The sequence below is a fragment of the Chelon labrosus genome (genome assembly GCF_963514085.1).
Source record: "Chelon labrosus genome assembly, chromosome: 2".
NCBI classification, from domain to species: domain Eukaryota; kingdom Metazoa; phylum Chordata; class Actinopteri; order Mugiliformes; family Mugilidae; genus Chelon; species Chelon labrosus.
The window spans coordinates 31381214-31398767 of NC_140338.1; the positions used below are offsets into that span (position 1 = coordinate 31381214).

At 42.3% G+C, this 17554-nt stretch overlaps 2 protein-coding genes across 2 annotated transcripts; one reads left to right on the forward strand and one right to left on the reverse strand.

The window, feature by feature from the left end:
- Positions 1 to 660: 660 nt before the first annotated feature.
- On the forward strand, positions 661 to 15053 carry evpla (envoplakin a). Its single transcript, XM_084565679.1, has 22 exons — positions 661 to 872; positions 5298 to 5397; positions 5514 to 5668; positions 5918 to 6041; positions 6309 to 6440; positions 6530 to 6571; positions 6774 to 6935; positions 7050 to 7157; positions 7249 to 7344; positions 7472 to 7582; positions 8003 to 8149; positions 8268 to 8422; positions 8533 to 8630; positions 8788 to 8957; positions 9158 to 9333; positions 9496 to 9634; positions 9751 to 9944; positions 10317 to 10467; positions 10571 to 10654; positions 10834 to 10941; positions 11021 to 11113; positions 11258 to 15053. The coding sequence occupies exons 1-22, from the start codon at positions 817 to 819 to the stop codon at positions 14636 to 14638; spliced, it is 5982 nt and encodes a 1993-aa protein (XP_084421805.1). The 5' UTR covers positions 661 to 816; the 3' UTR covers positions 14639 to 15053.
- Positions 15054 to 15238: 185 nt separating this feature from the next.
- ten1 (TEN1 subunit of CST complex) lies at positions 15239 to 17488 on the reverse strand. The gene is made up of 3 exons (XM_084565714.1): positions 17311 to 17488; positions 16619 to 16776; positions 15239 to 16369 (listed from the first exon to the last, which is right to left on the reverse strand). The coding sequence occupies exons 1-3, from the start codon at positions 17397 to 17399 to the stop codon at positions 16218 to 16220; spliced, it is 399 nt and encodes a 132-aa protein (XP_084421840.1). The 5' UTR covers positions 17400 to 17488; the 3' UTR covers positions 15239 to 16217.
- Between the last annotated feature and the right edge of the window lie 66 nt (positions 17489 to 17554).

The following is a 17554-nucleotide window of genomic DNA, read 5'->3' on the forward strand; positions in this document are numbered from 1 at the left end:
AGACGCCCTGATCTCTGAATGGCTTGCATGTCTGTAGATGGTGCCCTTGGAAGTTTGTGGTGTATGGAGCCATCTTTACTCACCAGCATTATGACATGAACTTCTGTATGAAGGTATTGCGTAACAGACTTCCTTTCTCAGCCTCCTCTTGTTCCATTATTGACTGTACACACTGTCTGTGTGTGTGTTTAACTTAATCTGAACTCTGGCTGATACACGGTTAATACACAGTGTCACTGCAAGGATGGACGTGAACAGATAAAAATGATGTAGAGAAAGAAAAAAAACTGCTTGCAAAAATTTTGTTGTATGGTAAGTCCACTTAAAAGCCAGATTCGAGATCACTCATTGCTTTAGTGGTGAATGCCATTTAGATTTAAAAATATAATAAGTTTTATTTTGTGACTTCCTGCAGAAATCCATTGTCCCTTTGCCCCCACGAATTATGCATTCCTCCATCCATTGTAATTAAAGGTCCCCTGCTGCCTGAGAGAGAGCTGAGTGCGTCAGGGCACGGATGAATAGGAAGGGCCGAGCCAAAGGTGCGAGGAGGGGAGAGTGCAGAGAACAGGTTTGGCCGGTCTTCCTCTCCAAGGTGGATGTCTGGGCGTTGACACACCTGTTACCTGTCTGGGAGGAGCCGCTGGTGTTGAGGTGACATGACTGTGTGGGTAAGTGTGTGTGACATGTTTGAGAGGAGCCAAAGCCAGAGGAGAGACAAAGTGGGAGACACAGGGTGAGGAAGACAGACACGAATAAGGAATAACAGAGAGAGGGTGAGATTTTTCTGGGAATCTCTGCCTGACATCTGCCAAGATGTTTAAGAAAAAGGACTCCAAGGACAACCTTAAGGGCTCGTCGAAGATCAGCAAGTAAGCTTTCTTTTCGTTTTTTATGAATGCATGTTTGAATGAATGCATGGTAGGACACTGGATCTTGCTCATGTCACCCCTCCTGCTCTTCCTCCAGAGCCAAGAGCTGTGTCATGTTTCCTGTGCGTGCTGCTGTCCTCTTTCTCTCTGGGTGTTGTGGTTTACCCCTCCCGATTATGGCAGGTTTAAAACAGATTATGGTGCATGTTTGCAGAGGGAGAGTTTTCACTGATTTCAAGTGTTGAATTAATCCTGGGGAATAGTGACAGTTTACTCGAGGCCTGAGGTGAAGTTTACTTTGTAAACATGAGCGCGTCCTTCAGCGCCACTGGTAAGAAGTGAAAATGTGAGGGGAATAAAAGTCAGTGAAAGGAAAAATAGTTTCAGTTCCGTTAAACTTGCTTCTCGAGCACAAAAGGCCTTTGTGCCTTTGGCAAAATTTGGTCATTATATTTCAACAGGGAAAAGAACTCCTGTCCTCATTGTATCAAATGATTATCAGAGAGCTGAGTGTGTCCTGTCAGACTTGTAGACAGAGTCGAAATATGTGACATTCAGGCAGTACATGCTTCAAATAATGCTTTATTTTGACAATTTATAGCAACCTGATTCAGAGGACCAAATACATTTTTAAAAAAGAAGCTGAATATGACTTTTAATGTGTGTCCTTCACATGTGTTAAATGACAGGAGAGGAAAGGAGCCACTCGTTCATTCATCGTTCCCATGTAAAATTCTCAGCACTTGGTTTCTGATATTTGTGCAGGCAAAGAGACGATTTCACTCTGACTTGTGCTCCTCTGAATAGTGTAGAGTGATGAGGACAGGTTTCCTGACTGATTGAGTGATTTCATTGGCACAGTGTCTTCACACCCACATTTAAATGTGCAGCATGTGATAATACCACAAGAGTAACACTTAAAAGAAAGAAAGGGTCAGACGTATGTCCAACAGTTTCACCTTTTTGTTCCTGCTGGATGTGACATGGTTTCACAGATAGCTGGTGGCCAGCCCCGTGGTTTCACCTTTCACCCTGCCCCGGACATGTTGTCTGTGTGCCAAGGTGTGATGAGGGATGGGCTGTCTGTACTGCTCAGCTGGTTTCTATTTCTAATGAGGGCGTTGGTTCCCAACTGTACTTTATGTTGTGACACGGGACAAACTGTTTGTTTCATTCGGTCATTTTCATTGTCAGATAATTGATTAATTGTTTAGTCAGTGAAATGTCAGTGAATCCACATGAACACTGGCCAGTCTTTAGTAATTATTTTCCTGGTATATTAAAACTAGTGTACTTTTATCATTTAAGAAATATCATTTACAATTGGAGATCACACAGACTCATACTGTCTGGAACTTTATCAGTGTCTCATTGTTGGGACTCCTTTGCTCCTTTTGAGGACAAAACGTAAGCCCTCATAACAGAAGTGGTTAGGATGAAGACTTGGGGAATGTATATGAGCTGGGCTACATCTACAGAGAATTTACATCACTCAGTGTAATGTCCTCAGAAGTGATGGAAATATGACTGTGCCTCAGTGATATCTGAGGATCTTGATCTTGTTCTGCTGGTGCAATCTGTACACAGCTCACATTCTAGCTGATATTGTGATTTAAAATTTAAAATTTAAAAGATTTGATTTATGCAGCACAGGCTGTATTTATATTTAGGCCTGAACAGCAAAGGCAGCAGAGACTGTAGCTGATGACTCTGCTGCAACCTGTCAGCAACCGAGGTCAATTCCTTTGCTCTTCCAGGCATTTTGAGAAACCTCACACAAGTCGTCTTAGTTTGAGGCTAAGAGAAGTTGTTTTCAGCCGTTCCTGCCTTGAAGTTCAAATTTTCATAACTGAGCCGGGAGGAAAGCTGAGAGCTTAACCCAGTCAGGGAAGGCTTGTTCTGCAAGCTTTGTGATCTCAACTAAGAAAATGCAGGCAAGCCCTTCTAAATTATGTGGGTTATCCAGTTATCCTACTTTTAAATCACCAAACTGTGAATAGCTGCTACCAACTCAGCTTCACTGGCACAGTTCTTTATGAATAAAAACCTCTGAGGGCTCACGTTACATAAAAACCCACACAATCAGTGAGCTTCTAAATAAGGAGAGCATACAGTACGCTCCTTCCACTACAGATAATGAGGAGCTGAAACTATTTAAAGATTCACCATCACAGATAGTCTAATAATTCAATCACAGACTGTCTCCTGAAAAACACTCACTCAGCTGCAGAACATCAGACACTAATCACAAAAGCCCCTGTTCTTTGCAGGCATGTCCGTATGGGTGTGACCCATCGCTCAGCTCCCTGTCCACTCATTATGAGTGAAGACTTGACAGCTCAGGTGAAGAACTTTTACATCCTCTCCAGCCACATCAGCTGACAATGGTTAGAAGAATGTCACCAGGAGAGATTAATGTTAGTTAACATGTTAGATTTACGTCAATTTCTATCTTCACTCAGTCCACCAGCCGTTATCAAGACTCTGGCCTTCAATGTCTGACATGGAGGTGTATCAAAAATACAAAAACATAAAAAAGCGGGTAAACTGATTCTTTCCTTAAGAAATGTCTCAGAGTCCTCAGAGCTCCCTTAAGCGAGTAATGCCTCGCATTTGCGTTTTCTACTCCTAACCTGCTATGGGCTGAGGCGGTGGAAAGTTAAGGAATAATGGTCGTGAGCCCAGCACATACCTGAGTGAGCATGAATAAGGAGGTCTTTGTGAGGGCGGCTGCAGAACCAGATCAGCTCGCAGCCCAGTGACTCAGAGCAGGAGGAGAGATGAGCTTCGAAGGAACACGTCTGTCTCGTTCCTTCCGCGTGAAGCTAACATTTCACTGGCTGTAAATCTTTTTTTTTGACATTCCCTTGCTTTCTCCTCAGGAAGACATGTCTTTTAACTTTAACGATACTCGGCTATGGCTTTGGTATGCGGGTCAAGTTAAGCAGCGAGGTGTTCAATGGATCAGCAGCGTTCTTTTCATCCTGGGTTCCCTACAACAAAATGTGTCTACTATTCATATCCCTAAATTTAAGCTGAATAAAATCATCTAATTCCTCACAGTGAGACAGTATCTGCTTGTTCTTAATGAGAGTGCCACCTCATTCTCCTTTGATATAAATTTTTGCACTTCGCCCCTGTTTCTCCATCATCTTATATCAACCGTATAAACTTTGATGGAATGATCTCGCAGGGAAAAATTGTGTTAAATGACTTCCCACATTTTGAATTGTCTGCGGTGTGTCAGAAGCAGAGAGCTCAGTGTTCAGAGAAAAAAAACGAAACGTTCCTCGCACCACACAGCCGTACTTTCATTGCTGTCAAGGTGATTTTATGCTGCATGAAGTTGTTTCACTAATTCAGACTGGATTACGAATGAAAAATGCCAGTCCCGGTGTTAAAGAGCGACATCCCAGTGAATTAATGTGTGGCAAAATGACGTAGCAGCTGGATTTAAAAGAAGGAAATATTTTTAAGTACTCACATGCCCACCTCAAAATTCTACACATTGCTCTTTAGATGAGATGTTGTGCACCTGCTGAGGGAAGCTAAATGTTATGGACGTTCAAAGACAAAGAAAACAGATCTACTCTGTAAATCTCCTTATTACACTTCCTTTTCCAAATACACATCTTCTCGCATGTTTGCAAACACTTTAGTCTACCGCCACCTTTACCAATACTTCATTTATCATTTATTTAAACCCAGACGAAATTTCTACCATTTGATTTTTGACCAAGCCCTCGTGCATTTTTCTGAGCGTAGCGTGTCTATCATTGCCAGCCTGCAGGATCTCCTCCTCTTTTAGTCTGCCTGAGGCCTCATTTCTCATTTTCTCAACTGCAATTGTGGCCGACGGAGAGCAACACAAACGGCGACGCAGGGTGTGACAATCAAAGTCAGCCGCTGAAGAATGGTCAGAATTCAGGGAACGCCCCAGGTGTGGCTCCAAGGTGGATACTACGGCATCCCAGCAGCTCTAGAGACAGTGTGTGATTTGTCAGGAGTTTGACATTATTAACATGCATCAGTTAGATAATAGAACAGAGACAGGAATGAAAGTAAAAGACATTCAAGCTATTTGATAGTGGAGATTATTTATTTATTTATTAGCACCTGTCACTCTTCACCCCAGCTGATGCCATCTGATTTCTTTGGTGTTTCTGCAGCAAACTGACAAACTCATTTTCTCTAAATGTGGTATGATTGCGACTGTTTCCAGAAGTTCATCAAGCTGCTTTTTAAACCAATATTTAAATCATGATTATAATTCATCATGATAATGGCGCTGTCTAAAACTCAAAGCTAAGTTCCAGCCACCTCTGCAGCTGAGTGTCATTGCTCTGATACAGATGTTTAGGGAAAGGTGAAGTAATCTGTGCTTGTGGTTCAGACTGTGATCTTTTCTTTCTCCTCTCCCTGCAGGACCCAGGCCAGCAGCTTGGCCTTGCTGATCGCCCAGATGCAAAAGAATGCCGACCAGGTGGAGAAAGATGTCCTCCGGTCGGAGGAGCTGCTGGCTGTGGTGAGAACAAACTGGAGTACTAACTGCTGCTTTGCTGTTGTTATTTCATAACCTATCGTCACCTTCCTTGGTAACCTTGTGAAAAAATAACCTTGTCTGTTATTTACTTCCACCAGGATGCTGAAAATGACAGGAAAGAGCTGCCCTTTGAGCATCAGACTGAGATCTCAGACAAACTGGGTGAGGCTGAGGGCCTCATCAAAGACCTCTTCCTGGATGTCGACAAAGCCAAGAAGCTCAAACACCCGCAAGCCACAGAGATCGAGAGCGAGTGAGTTGATAAACGATATCACAGTGAGAAGTGAGGCCTCCCTCAGACCTTCCTGAGGATATAAACACATATAAACACTCCATACAGAGGTTCCCTCCAGGTTCCCCCCCATGATCTATGTCACAATTTGATGTTTAGAACATCATTTTGTTAGCATTTATCCTTCTCATTTTTACAGTTCAGTGTTTAGTAGATTCTGAATATGTTGTGTGTCCCAACAAACATTAACCATAGTTCTTTCTTTTCCAGTGTCATCCTTCTCCATGAGCGATGGCTGAAGGACTGTGCCTTCTACCGAGACATCTACGAGCAGATTGACGACGTGTCTAAGATGCCCTATATTGACTGGGGGCCTGTTTTTGCTCAGAAGGAAGTAAGTACTATTGGAAATGACATATCTATGAAGATTTAAACTTAAAATTTCTCTTGGATTTTAAGAGTTTGCTTGAGTGCCACAGACACATTAATGAAACAAACAAGCACTGAGAGATGTGGATTGAGTTTGGTATTACACAACACTGACCTTATCCTTTAAATTTTCTTTAGGAGAAGTCTGTACTGTTCTACATGTGCAGGTCTGCATGCTGCATTTGGTCTCCACAGGTCATTAACTGTGTTCCTCTGCTGTCTGCGCTTTCAGAAAGAAGTCAGCACAGATGAGTACGGCCCCACCATGGCAGAGCTAGAGAAGCAGATCGCCGCTCACAACATCTTGCACAAAGAGATCGAAGCCTACAGCTCGCAGCTGTGCGTCAGCTCTGCTGGCTCCAAGGTGGGCCGAAGTGTTTACATGAAAACACATTCACATGATGTTCTGGGTTCAGGGCAGGTCATGATACGTGTCATTATCTTGTCTTTTAGGAGAAATATACAGAGCTGAAGAGAAAATACAACAAAATGCTGGTGAGTTGGAAGATTTATTTAAACTGTATTCATACATTTTCTTTTCTTCTTTACTATCCATTGTTAAAGCATGTTAGCAAACTAAGTAGCTAAGCAAATTTTTTAGCTTCTTTTGGTGGTGACTCTCAATATACACACAAAAAAAATAAGAAGAATAATTTCCAATTCAGAGTTACTCATCTTTTATCTATTTTCTCCTCAGGAAAATTCCAAGTGGCGCCGCCACTACTTGAACAACCTGTACGAATACATGCAGGCTTGCAACAAGGAACTGGCCTTTCTGGGAGAAGAACAGGACAAGATCCAGAAGCAGGACTGGAGTGACAACATGGTGGACCCGCCTGATGTTCGCAGACAGTATGAGGTCAGGACGGATGTGCCGTTCAGCCAGATTATTGAAAACAAACACCATTCCTGGCACATCATACAGTGAGTCTCAGTACTAATGAGGTGTGGCTTTGATTTTGATATCATTCAGAATTTCAAGAACAACAGTCTGCTGTCCCACGAGAGTGAAGTGAACAGACTCCAGGATGACGCAGACAGATTCGTTGAACTGAAGCACCCGGCCAGCGACACAATAAAGGTACTCGTCATTACCCAGAAGGCATTGCTTTCAACATTTGAAAGTCATATTCTGAATGAATCCTGGTTAACTCTCCACATTCCATTTAAAGGCTCAGAGAGATGCTTTACGGAACGAGTGGCAGAAATTCCTCAATCTCTGCATTTGTCAAGAAACACACCTGGACAATGTGGAGGAATACAAAAAGGTGAGGCAGCGTGCATGGTCAAATATGTGGGAGGACACAAGCATGTTTTGCCTCTTTCCTATTTTCCTTGTTGTGCCACCTCACCGCTCTAATCATGCCATGCACAATGTTTTGTACCTTTTTCCAGTACCAACTGGACACTGAGCAGCTGTCAGATACACTGTCCAAACTCAACAGCAGCCTGGACCCAAATGTTATCAGCAAAAAGAGCAACTCGGAGACACTGATGCAGCTGGAGGTACTTTTACAGCCATGACCACACAGATATAATCCAGTACAAGTACAAACTGAAAATTCAGTGGGAGGGAGAGTTGGGATCTGGAAATATGAGGAGAAAAGGTTTGAAGGAATTAATTGTGTCAACCTTTGGTACAAGAACAAGACGTTCATTTGAAAAAGGCTAACAGATACACAATTTGCAAAGTTATCCTAAATGCTCTTTTCCATCTGAAACCCCAGGCCAGATGTTAAGAGGTGTTAAGAGGTATATTTCAGAGGTTGCTCAAAAAAGAACATGAAGCTACAATATAACTAGAGACAAATATTTGAAAGTCAGCTCAGAGTTAATTCATTTCAGTAATGTGCTGTATATTGTGGATTTGTTTCTGTGAGATGACTATATCTAAGGTATGTTTCCTCTGTGTCCGTCTCCCATCAGGGGGAGGAGAGAGCTGTGCAGAACAGTGAATATCTGCTGGCTGACCTGAGGAGACGCAGCACCAGCATCGCTCCTCTCAAACTACGACGCACCACCCCCAGCAAAACTGTCACCGTGGAGTCCCTGTGTGACTGGGACACAGACAAGGTGCGGCTTACAATTTTTGTCAGACTGCCCAAAAATACAGACTGAACGGCACCCAAAGTGTTTTTGACTTAGTTGTTCCCTACACATACTGCATCTCTGATCTTTCATTATTATCTAGGCTTCTTTGTCAAGAGGGGAAAAGTTCACCCTGAAATCAAACTCGGATATTCAGAACTGGGATGTTATGTCCACCAATGGGGTAACTAGTACCTTCCCAGGAGTTTGTTTCCTGATCCCACCACCTGACCCACATGCCATTGCCAATGTGGATGTGTAAGTAATGTATTGGTGTGTTATTATGGTACTGACAGAACCCATAATTCAGTATGTCAGTAATAATCCTCCTATTTCTGTCCCCCTCTCTCTGTGTTTTCATTTGTTAGCTTGGGCAATGAACTCGCAGACATCAAGAAGAGAAGAGCTGCTTTGGCAGAGTCCCTGAAGAATCACAAATCAGAAGTCTCCAGGCCCCAGCAGTCAGGTAGCAGTCTGTATATTAAATCATCAAGCAACAAAGTTATTTAGAATCCCATACTTTTTAATCCATGATAAGTATTTGCCACCTGTTGCACAAAAAAGCCCATAAAAAACGAAAATCGGACCATTCCTTGAATTAAATTCCTTGTTTCCTCATTCAGCCCCAGTGTCTACTGCACCGGACCCCAAGATAGCTGCTCTGGGTCAGCAGCTGGACAAGCTGGACAGTGACTTGGCCCAAACTGAGCAGAGCATGCTGAGCCGTCTGCGAGCCCCACTGAGCCGCACCGATCCCACCGGAGATCTGGCCAAAAGGCTGCAGGAGCAGCAGGTGACACTAATACACTCAGCACTGACAGTTTCAACACGAATATAATTTATCTGAGCTGTGATTGGTCTTGTTAACGGGCTTTTTGCCGATAGTTCTAGTTTGTGATGAAGGAGAATTTGTTAAAAGAGGATTCCTAGACACTAATATCTGAGATTTGATGATTAATATACACTAAGTACCTATGTTTTTGCACTTTACAGCAAACTGCTAATGCACTGAAGGCTCTTGAGCAGCAGAAGCTGGCAACACAGACTGACCTGCAGCCACTGTTGTCTAAAGATGCCAGTGGAGCCTCTTCTGCTCTGCCACTCAAACTCAGTGATGCCAGCAACAAGTGTGACAGCATTGCTGCACTGGCTGATCTCTATAATAAGAAGTAAGTTAATGTTTGGTTTTTATTGATGGGAGAGTCATGGTGGAGGGTGTTGTCCTCAGTAAAAGTTTGAATGTCATTGTTTAAAATTGTTCCTCCAAGAATGCAACAGAAAATACTTTTTATTTTCTGTACACTTATGTCTACATTTACCTTTTTGTTCAGAGCAAATGCATCTCTCGACCTGGAGAGTCAGATTAAGAAAGTGGATGGCCTTGTCTCTGGGTTTGAGAAAAACCTGAGTGAAGATGGTCCAATCCCTGATGTCCCAAATGCAATTCAAGCCCGCAATGATGACCTTCAGGTGACAAAACCTACCCATTCCTATATATATGTGTATCTCTGCCACATGCTCCATTTTCTTACACAACTCGGATTTGACGTAAGTTTTGAATTGAATCTCTCTTTTGCTGTATACAGTACCAGAAACAATCTGTGGCAGCGGCTCAGAGTGACATGAAGAAGCTGAGTCAGGATCTGGAGACCACTGAGCAGCTGTGCAGCTCTCTGCAGCAGGGCTACCAGGAGTACTGCCCTGACATCCAGCGCCAGAGAACAGAGGTCAAGCAGCTGCAGACCCGTTACACAAATGTTGCCAACCAGCTGAAGGAGAGGTGAGAGTCAGACTGTGACGTACACATCAATTTAGTTTAATCAGAAAGTCGAACCACTATGAGTTGCATACACCGATATCAAGAGGTTATTTTATAATCTGTAACACGCTTGGTCATAAGGATCTGAGAGTTGCAGGATACATTTTCTTTTAAATCTTAAATCTTTTAATTTCTAAATGTATGTTTTGCTTTATTTTGTAAAATCTAGATTGCTTTATTTTGTAAAATCTAGATAGATTTTATTCTCCAGTATTATATGCATGCAAATAGTATACACAAATTTGTCATAGTAATACTAAATAACTGCCATTTTTTGATTACAGAAACGTGCATTTACATTATTACATCTTACCCATGTCATATTCCCCTCAGAGAAAACCTCATACAAGAGGCAGCAACCAAGAACCAGGAGTTCCAGAGTACATGCAAATCCCTGAACTCATTCCTGGACAACCTACCAGCAAACAAAATAAACTACGACGACGGTCTGTCGCAAATCACTGCTAAACAGAGCTCTCAAGAGGTGAGCTTGTCTCCCAGCTATACAAGAATATAACCAGTACAACCGCCCACCTCTACTAATCTCTTTGCCTTTTAACATTTTTTTGTCAACCTTTTTACAATAGAGAGTGATTGATGACTTGAACCGGAAGCAGGATGACATGGACAGAGTGGCTGACCTCTCCCAAGACCTGCAGAATCTCCTCAATGTAAGATTAAAATGAATCATAAAACATATAAATGTATAAATGTGATATTTGTTGTATAGATTGTAGAAAGAATTTGGGATTTTATGTACTATAGAAAACAAAGGAAATAATCAATAACATATCCATAATCTTACCATGAACGAAGCTAAAATCTTAATCCTTTATTTACATTTATGCAGGAGTATGAGGCAAACGTTGACAAATACAACGGAGCGCTTGAGGACGCTGGTGCCACTGTCGCAAAGAAACCTCGTTTGCTCACACTTTCTGAAGCTGTTCAGAAAGAGGTAATATTTAAATATGTTTACAATACTATTTGCAGCATTAATTAAAAGATCAACGCAAATGATGGCTTTCTTATTACAGGAAAAAGACCTGGCAAACCGCTACGCTGAAGCAAAAGCTGAAAACACCCAACTCCAAAAACAGATGGGCTTGGCTAAGAATCTCATTTCACAAGTAAGAAAACATGCCATGAATAGAAAGCATTTATTATCCTTTATCACCTTTTCACTATGAATGATGATGTTCTTGATTAAACTGATGTTATAAATCATGTGAGAAATTATTAGCAATTCAGTCATTATGATTTTCCTGCTACAGAATGAAGAGAAAGTTCAAATGGTGGCACAGCAGCAAGTGCAGCTTCAAAGCCAGCAAAGGAGTGCTTCAGAGTTAGAGAGTCTGTTAAAAGAGCTGGATGAAGAGAAGGACAGGACGACTCATACCGAAACAAACCTGAGAACCTTCAAAGACAGGATGATGTCACTGAAGAGTCGCAGAGGAGTGGAGCGTGTTGAGGAAAAAGAAGTACTGCATTACTACCGCGACCCAAAACTGGAAAGTGATTTGGCTGATCTGCAGAACAAACTGCATGAGGAGTGTCTGAGGCGTAGCACCACCCAGACTGATATCGAGGTCTTTAACAAGAAAATCACCCACCTGGAGGACAACCTCAAAAACACCAAACCAAAACTGGTGACTAGAGAAGTGACAGAGTTTGAGAAAGATCCCCAACTGGATGTAGAGGCCGCTAAGCTGAGAGATGAAATATCAAGGATGAGAAATGAAATTCGAGTGAGAGATGGAGAGCAGCTTCAGATGAAGACAGAAGTTACAATTCTCCAGCAGAAGAGACCCACCATCAAAGAAAGGGTGGTTAAAAAGGAAGTGGTTAAAGTGGAACAGGACCCACAGATGTTGAGAGCAGTGCAAACATTTGAGACAGAAATTTCTGATGAGTCCAACAAGAGCAAGCTTCTCAATGATGAAATCTTCCAGACAAGAAGCCAGATCAATGCACTTGAGAGGCTGATTCCTAACATCCAGCCAAAAATCATCACTAAAGAAGTCAAAAAGATTGAACAAGACCCTGATCTTATTACTGAATGTAACAAAATTAGAACAAGCCTGGAGCAGGAGAGGGTTGAAAACAACTCTTTGTCCCAAGAAGTGAAGGAGCTCCACAGCCGCTACCGAGATGTTCAAGACTGGAAACCAAAAATTGAGGTGAAAGAAATTGTTAGTGAGATCTACCGGGTAGACCCAAACACAGAGGTGGAAATAATGCGGCTCCGGAAGGACATACAAGACTCAAGTAGGCAGCGTTCTGATCTTGAGAGGCAGATTACCCAGGTCACAACTGACCTGGATATCCTTCGATCTCAGAAGCCCAAAGTAGAATTGAAGGAAGTTCTCCAAGAGGTGGTGAAAGAAGAAAGAAGCCCGGAAAATGAGAGAGAGATTCAAAGGCTAAATGATCAGGTGAACTATTTGCACACCAATTACAACTCACTCCAGGACCAGGTGAGACAACTCAGGAAAGAGAGAGATGAATGGAAGGCTGAAAAGTCCAAGATAGAGACCAAACTCGTCACCAGAGAAGTCATTAAGTATGAGCCTGATCCACTGCTGGAGAAAGATGCTGACCGCCTGAGAAAGGATGTACGGGAAGAGGCACAGCTGCGCCGCACCATTGAAGAGATGGTGTTTGACCTGCAAAACAAATACATCATGTTGGAGAGACAGAAACCAGAGGAAAAAGTGGTTGTGCAGGAAGTTGTACGTTTGCAGAAGGACCCAAGGCAAGTGGTAGACCATGAGAGGCTCAGCAGGAGCCTGGATGAAGAAGTAATGACTCGCCGTCAGTTAGAGCTAGAGTTGCAGCAGTTAAGAACAAAGGTGGAAGACCTGGAGAGGATCCTCAGAGACAGTGATGAGCGCCAGAAAAGGATTCAAGCTGAGTCTGAGCTCAGAGAGAGCCGACTGCGCATCACACAGCTGGAAAATGCTCCACCTCCTGTTGAGGAAAGTATAGTTGTAGAGGAGGTACTGAAAGTTGAGAGAGACCCAAAACTGGACAGGTTAACTAACGGTTTGCGGTCAGACATGGACAAGGAAACCAGTGATATTCTGCGTCTCCAGAGAGACATCCGTAACATCACTCTAAAACTTGAGATTCTGCAGAGAGAGAAGTCTGGGGAAAAGACGGTGTACAAAGAGGTGGTACGTGTTGAGAAAGACCAGGCTGTTGAAGCTGAAAGGGATCACCTGAGGGAACAGGTCACCCAGCAAAAATATGCCAGACAGGACGTGGAGGATGAACTGAGACGTCTTACTGATAAAATCAACCTTCTCATGAGCACCAAATCCAGCTCTTCAAGAGAGGAGACAACCCTGGTTTCGAGCAGAGATGCCTTGCAAAGGGAGAAAGATAACCTCACTCGAGAGCTTAGAACACTGGAGGCCAAGAAACATGACACTAGCCTGTCTTTCCAGCAGCAGAGCCGACTAATGAGTGAAAGAACGCAGATGAGCAGGCAGAAGAGCATTAAGATGGGGTCTGATGTCCACCGTCTGGAGAGGGAGATCCTGGATGAAAAAGATAAGATCCATCTGCGAGACAGCACCATCCGTGAGCTCCTGCAGAACCTGCAGAAGGAGGAGAATGCAGAGACGAGGACCAAAGAGACTAATGTCTCCACCAAAATCACCATTTTGGATCCGGAAACAGGCAAAGACATGTCTCCTTATGATGCATACCTACAGGGCCTGATTGATCGCCAGCAGTACATCCATCTGCAAGAGCTGGAGTGTGACTGGGAGGAGATCACTTCTATGGGACCAGAGGGGGAGACATCTGTACTGCAGGATCGCAAGAGTGGAAAGCAGTACTCCATCAAAGAAGCTCTGAAGGAAGGAAGGCTGACTGAGTATGATCTGCAACAGTACAAACAAGGCAAGCTTCCCATCTCTGAGTTTGCCCTGCTGGTCGCAGGTGATAATAAGAAGCAGCCCCAGTTCAACTCAATCATCCCAAAATCCACCACAACAGTAAAATCAGCCCCTGACCCACCCACCGCTAATGAAACCTACCCAGTTGCTGGAATAATGGATACAAACACTGGCACCTGCTATGCAATACGCCCTGCCACTCTGCGTAAACTGATTGACCCCACTACCGCGCAAAAGCTTCTGGAGGCACAGGCAGCCACAGGTGGCATCATTGACATCAGCACCAAAGAGAGAAACACAGTTCACAAGGCAGCAAGCCGAGGCCTCATTGAGGACAGTCAACTCCAGAGGCTGCTCAATGCACAAAAGGCTTTCAGTGGAGTTGAGGACCCCATGACCAAAGAGTGTTTATCCGTGGGAGAGGCTGTTCAGAAAGGCTGGATGCCGAAGGAAACTGCCATTCGTTACATGGAGGCCCAGCATCTGACTGGAGGGCTGGTCAATCCCAACACTGGTCGCAGAGTAAGCATCTTTGATGCCATTAGTTCCAAAATGATCGACAGCACAATGATGAGGGAGCTGCAGTCCGAGACGACCTACATCAAGGATATTGTAGACCCAATAACAAAGGAGAGGATCAACTATAAACAAGCTCTGGATCGCTGTAAGAAAGACCCAACCACAGGCTTACCGATGTTGCCTGCCTCCTCCAAAGAGTCAGGTTACTCTACTAGATATTCAAGATACTAGATATGTTTACTGTTTGAGTTACCCTGTCAGTGGTGTGCTGTGATGAAAATGTACTATTAGATATGGGAAACCCATATGAAATCCATACATTATTTACAATGTACATTTTGACTCAGGAAAAGTCTTCTACTGCAAAGCCTTCTCTCTATCCAAAATGATTGCTGCTGAGTTGCATTTGTTTACCAAACACATCTGTTGTGGGATGATTTTTTTTATATATTTAAAAATGAGTATAAATGCATCTTATACATTGATATTATTGTGTTATTAGGGATACTGGGGCATGGTGCAATGCTATTTGCCAAGATTGATTTGATTCTGTATTACTCTTGGGCTATTCTCGACACTGTTCATTTTACATTCAATCATGTTTAATACTTCATGAAGAAACAATTATCAATAAATTTAAATTATAATGGTTTAAAAGCATTGAGTCCATCACTTTTAATGCTGTACACTCTTTAAAATAAAATACACACTGGGATTTTTGCAACATTTAGGTTCAAGATCAGTTAAAGTATACAAAGTGGTCTCTTTCCTAAATGTGCCAGGAAGGAGAGGACATGTTTCAAGATTTCATCTAAGAGGTTACACATTGAGTACACAAATGACAAAGTGGAAAAAGGTGACTTATTACTTGGTCTTTCATCTTTTGAGACTGTGAATACACTCACTTCTTTCAGCCTTTAAATCTAATCAAATGAGTGAAAATAAATCAAGCTTTGCTTCTCTCACTTTTCACAATTTTCAAACCCACTGAAGCAGCATTTATTTTTATTACAGGTCTGTAACGCCATGAAATAATAGTAATACAAATGCTAATTACAATATGTGGAATCAATTCATATTCTGTCTGACCAGTAATCTGAAACCAACAAGTAGTTATCAAAATTATTCTTTGTTGATGAATTTATTGATTAAAGGACTAGAGATTTAACCTGTAGTTCAGATTAAGGCCATAATCAAGGATCAGCACTGGTTTAGCATGAAGTCAGTAATTAGATTATGCTGCAGTCTGTCTAGGTTGACATACATACAACTTTAAAAGCCGCAAAAAGGATCACTGATGCATTATGGGGATTTTAAATCTTTTGTAATTGTTATTTTTAACAGAATATATGTACCTGCAAACATGTTTCTGATCAACTAAAATATCTGATCAAACTGCTCAGCAATTCACCACATGATGTTTCACATTTTTTTGCATTTCATTTTATACCAGTGGAATACAGTATATGCTTTTAGATTGGATGGACATGAACATTCGCTAATGATCCATGAATCATGCTTGTATCCTTTGGTAAGTACTTAAATCAGACCACAAAGTGGCATCGAGAAGCCTAATAAGTCATGGCTTATAAAATGGCACAGACATATTATCAGATGTCTCAGCACTCACAGACAGGTCAGAAAATGAAGTCACGACAGCCCAACTTTAACTAACCCTGTCAAAGAGCAGAAAACTGTTGAGGTCAGAGGAAGGTAGGAAGTCTACACTGGACCAAACATCTGAAGAGGCAGCGCTGTAGGCCTGACAATCAAAGTGAGCCCTTGATAACAAGATGAATGAAGACCCTGATCAGGTTGCATCTGAGGGTTGTGCAGCACCACCCTCTTTGCACTTCCTTTCCTGGAAGAAGCTCCTCTGCTCAGTGATGGCTTTCTGTAGAAGGGGAATGTTTACACCATCAACACAGTTCAGCACACGGGCACGGACCATCACGCCAGCCTCTGTAGGTCAAGAAGACACAGATAAAACCAGGCAGTTGCTTGACGTTTCATACCTTACTACAAGATCCTGCGGGTGAATTATCCTCCATGAATTTAGTATCCTATATCGTGTGTGATAGTTTAAATGGCTTATTACTGGTCAACTGCTACAGGTGTGGCTTTTCATACTGGTATATTACACGTCATGTAATATTTGCATATCCGGTAATAACAAGGCTTTCGTAATGGTCAGTTTCTTTTGACTCTTACCGTCATCATTTTCTATCTCACCCAGAACTATGTACTGGGCTCCAACTATTGGGTTAAATGGCTCCACAAACAGGGTGCAGACAACCACACGATGCTCTTTCGAAGCATGCTGAGCTGACAGCGTAGCCCTGGACTCCTCAGGCTGATAGCAGACAAGCCTGGAAAATAAAGCATAATATCTTATTTGACATTGTCTTTTTTTATGTATATTCTTAACATTTACTATTTACTGTATATGAGGTATTCATTTGATCACTGCTTTAGTTTTGTGACATTTGTGCAAGTTTTAATGCTTTAGTAAACTACCATATAAGCCAAAAGGGTTGAACAATCCAGTTAAACTGTTTAAGGGATGATTAAAGGACACTAATAAACAAAACAACACTGCGCAAGTAGTTGTATAATGCATGCAGCATTGTTACAGCTGCATGCAGCTTAGTGTTGAGTTCTATATACCTAAATGAATTACAGACTGTTCAATGCTTAGTCTATGTCCTGTTATTTTTCTTAACATGGACACATTTAGAGAAAATTAAAAGCAGAATTGTAACACCAGGACGAGCTTAGCATTTATTCTATTTAAGAAAATAGATTTAATAATAAGTTCATTCTATGTATCAGAATATTGAGTCTTGTGAAAAATAGAAATGTTGCTTTCCAGTCAGAGCATCTCAATTGATGTGAAGTCCCACCTGCCAAATGTTCTGACAGATTCTCCTTCCTGAACTTTTCCACAGTTTACTTCCCAGGGGAAATGAAAACTAGCAGCTGCAGGAAGCATCGTGAAGTTTCAAAGCCTCTCGAACACAAATCCGACACACTTTGAAACAGACAAATTGATAAAGAAATGTGAAGTGACGATGAAGCGAGGGACCGGATACTTCCGGGGTACATGTCACATGACTTGTCTCCACCTCTCTGCGGCTGCGCACAAAG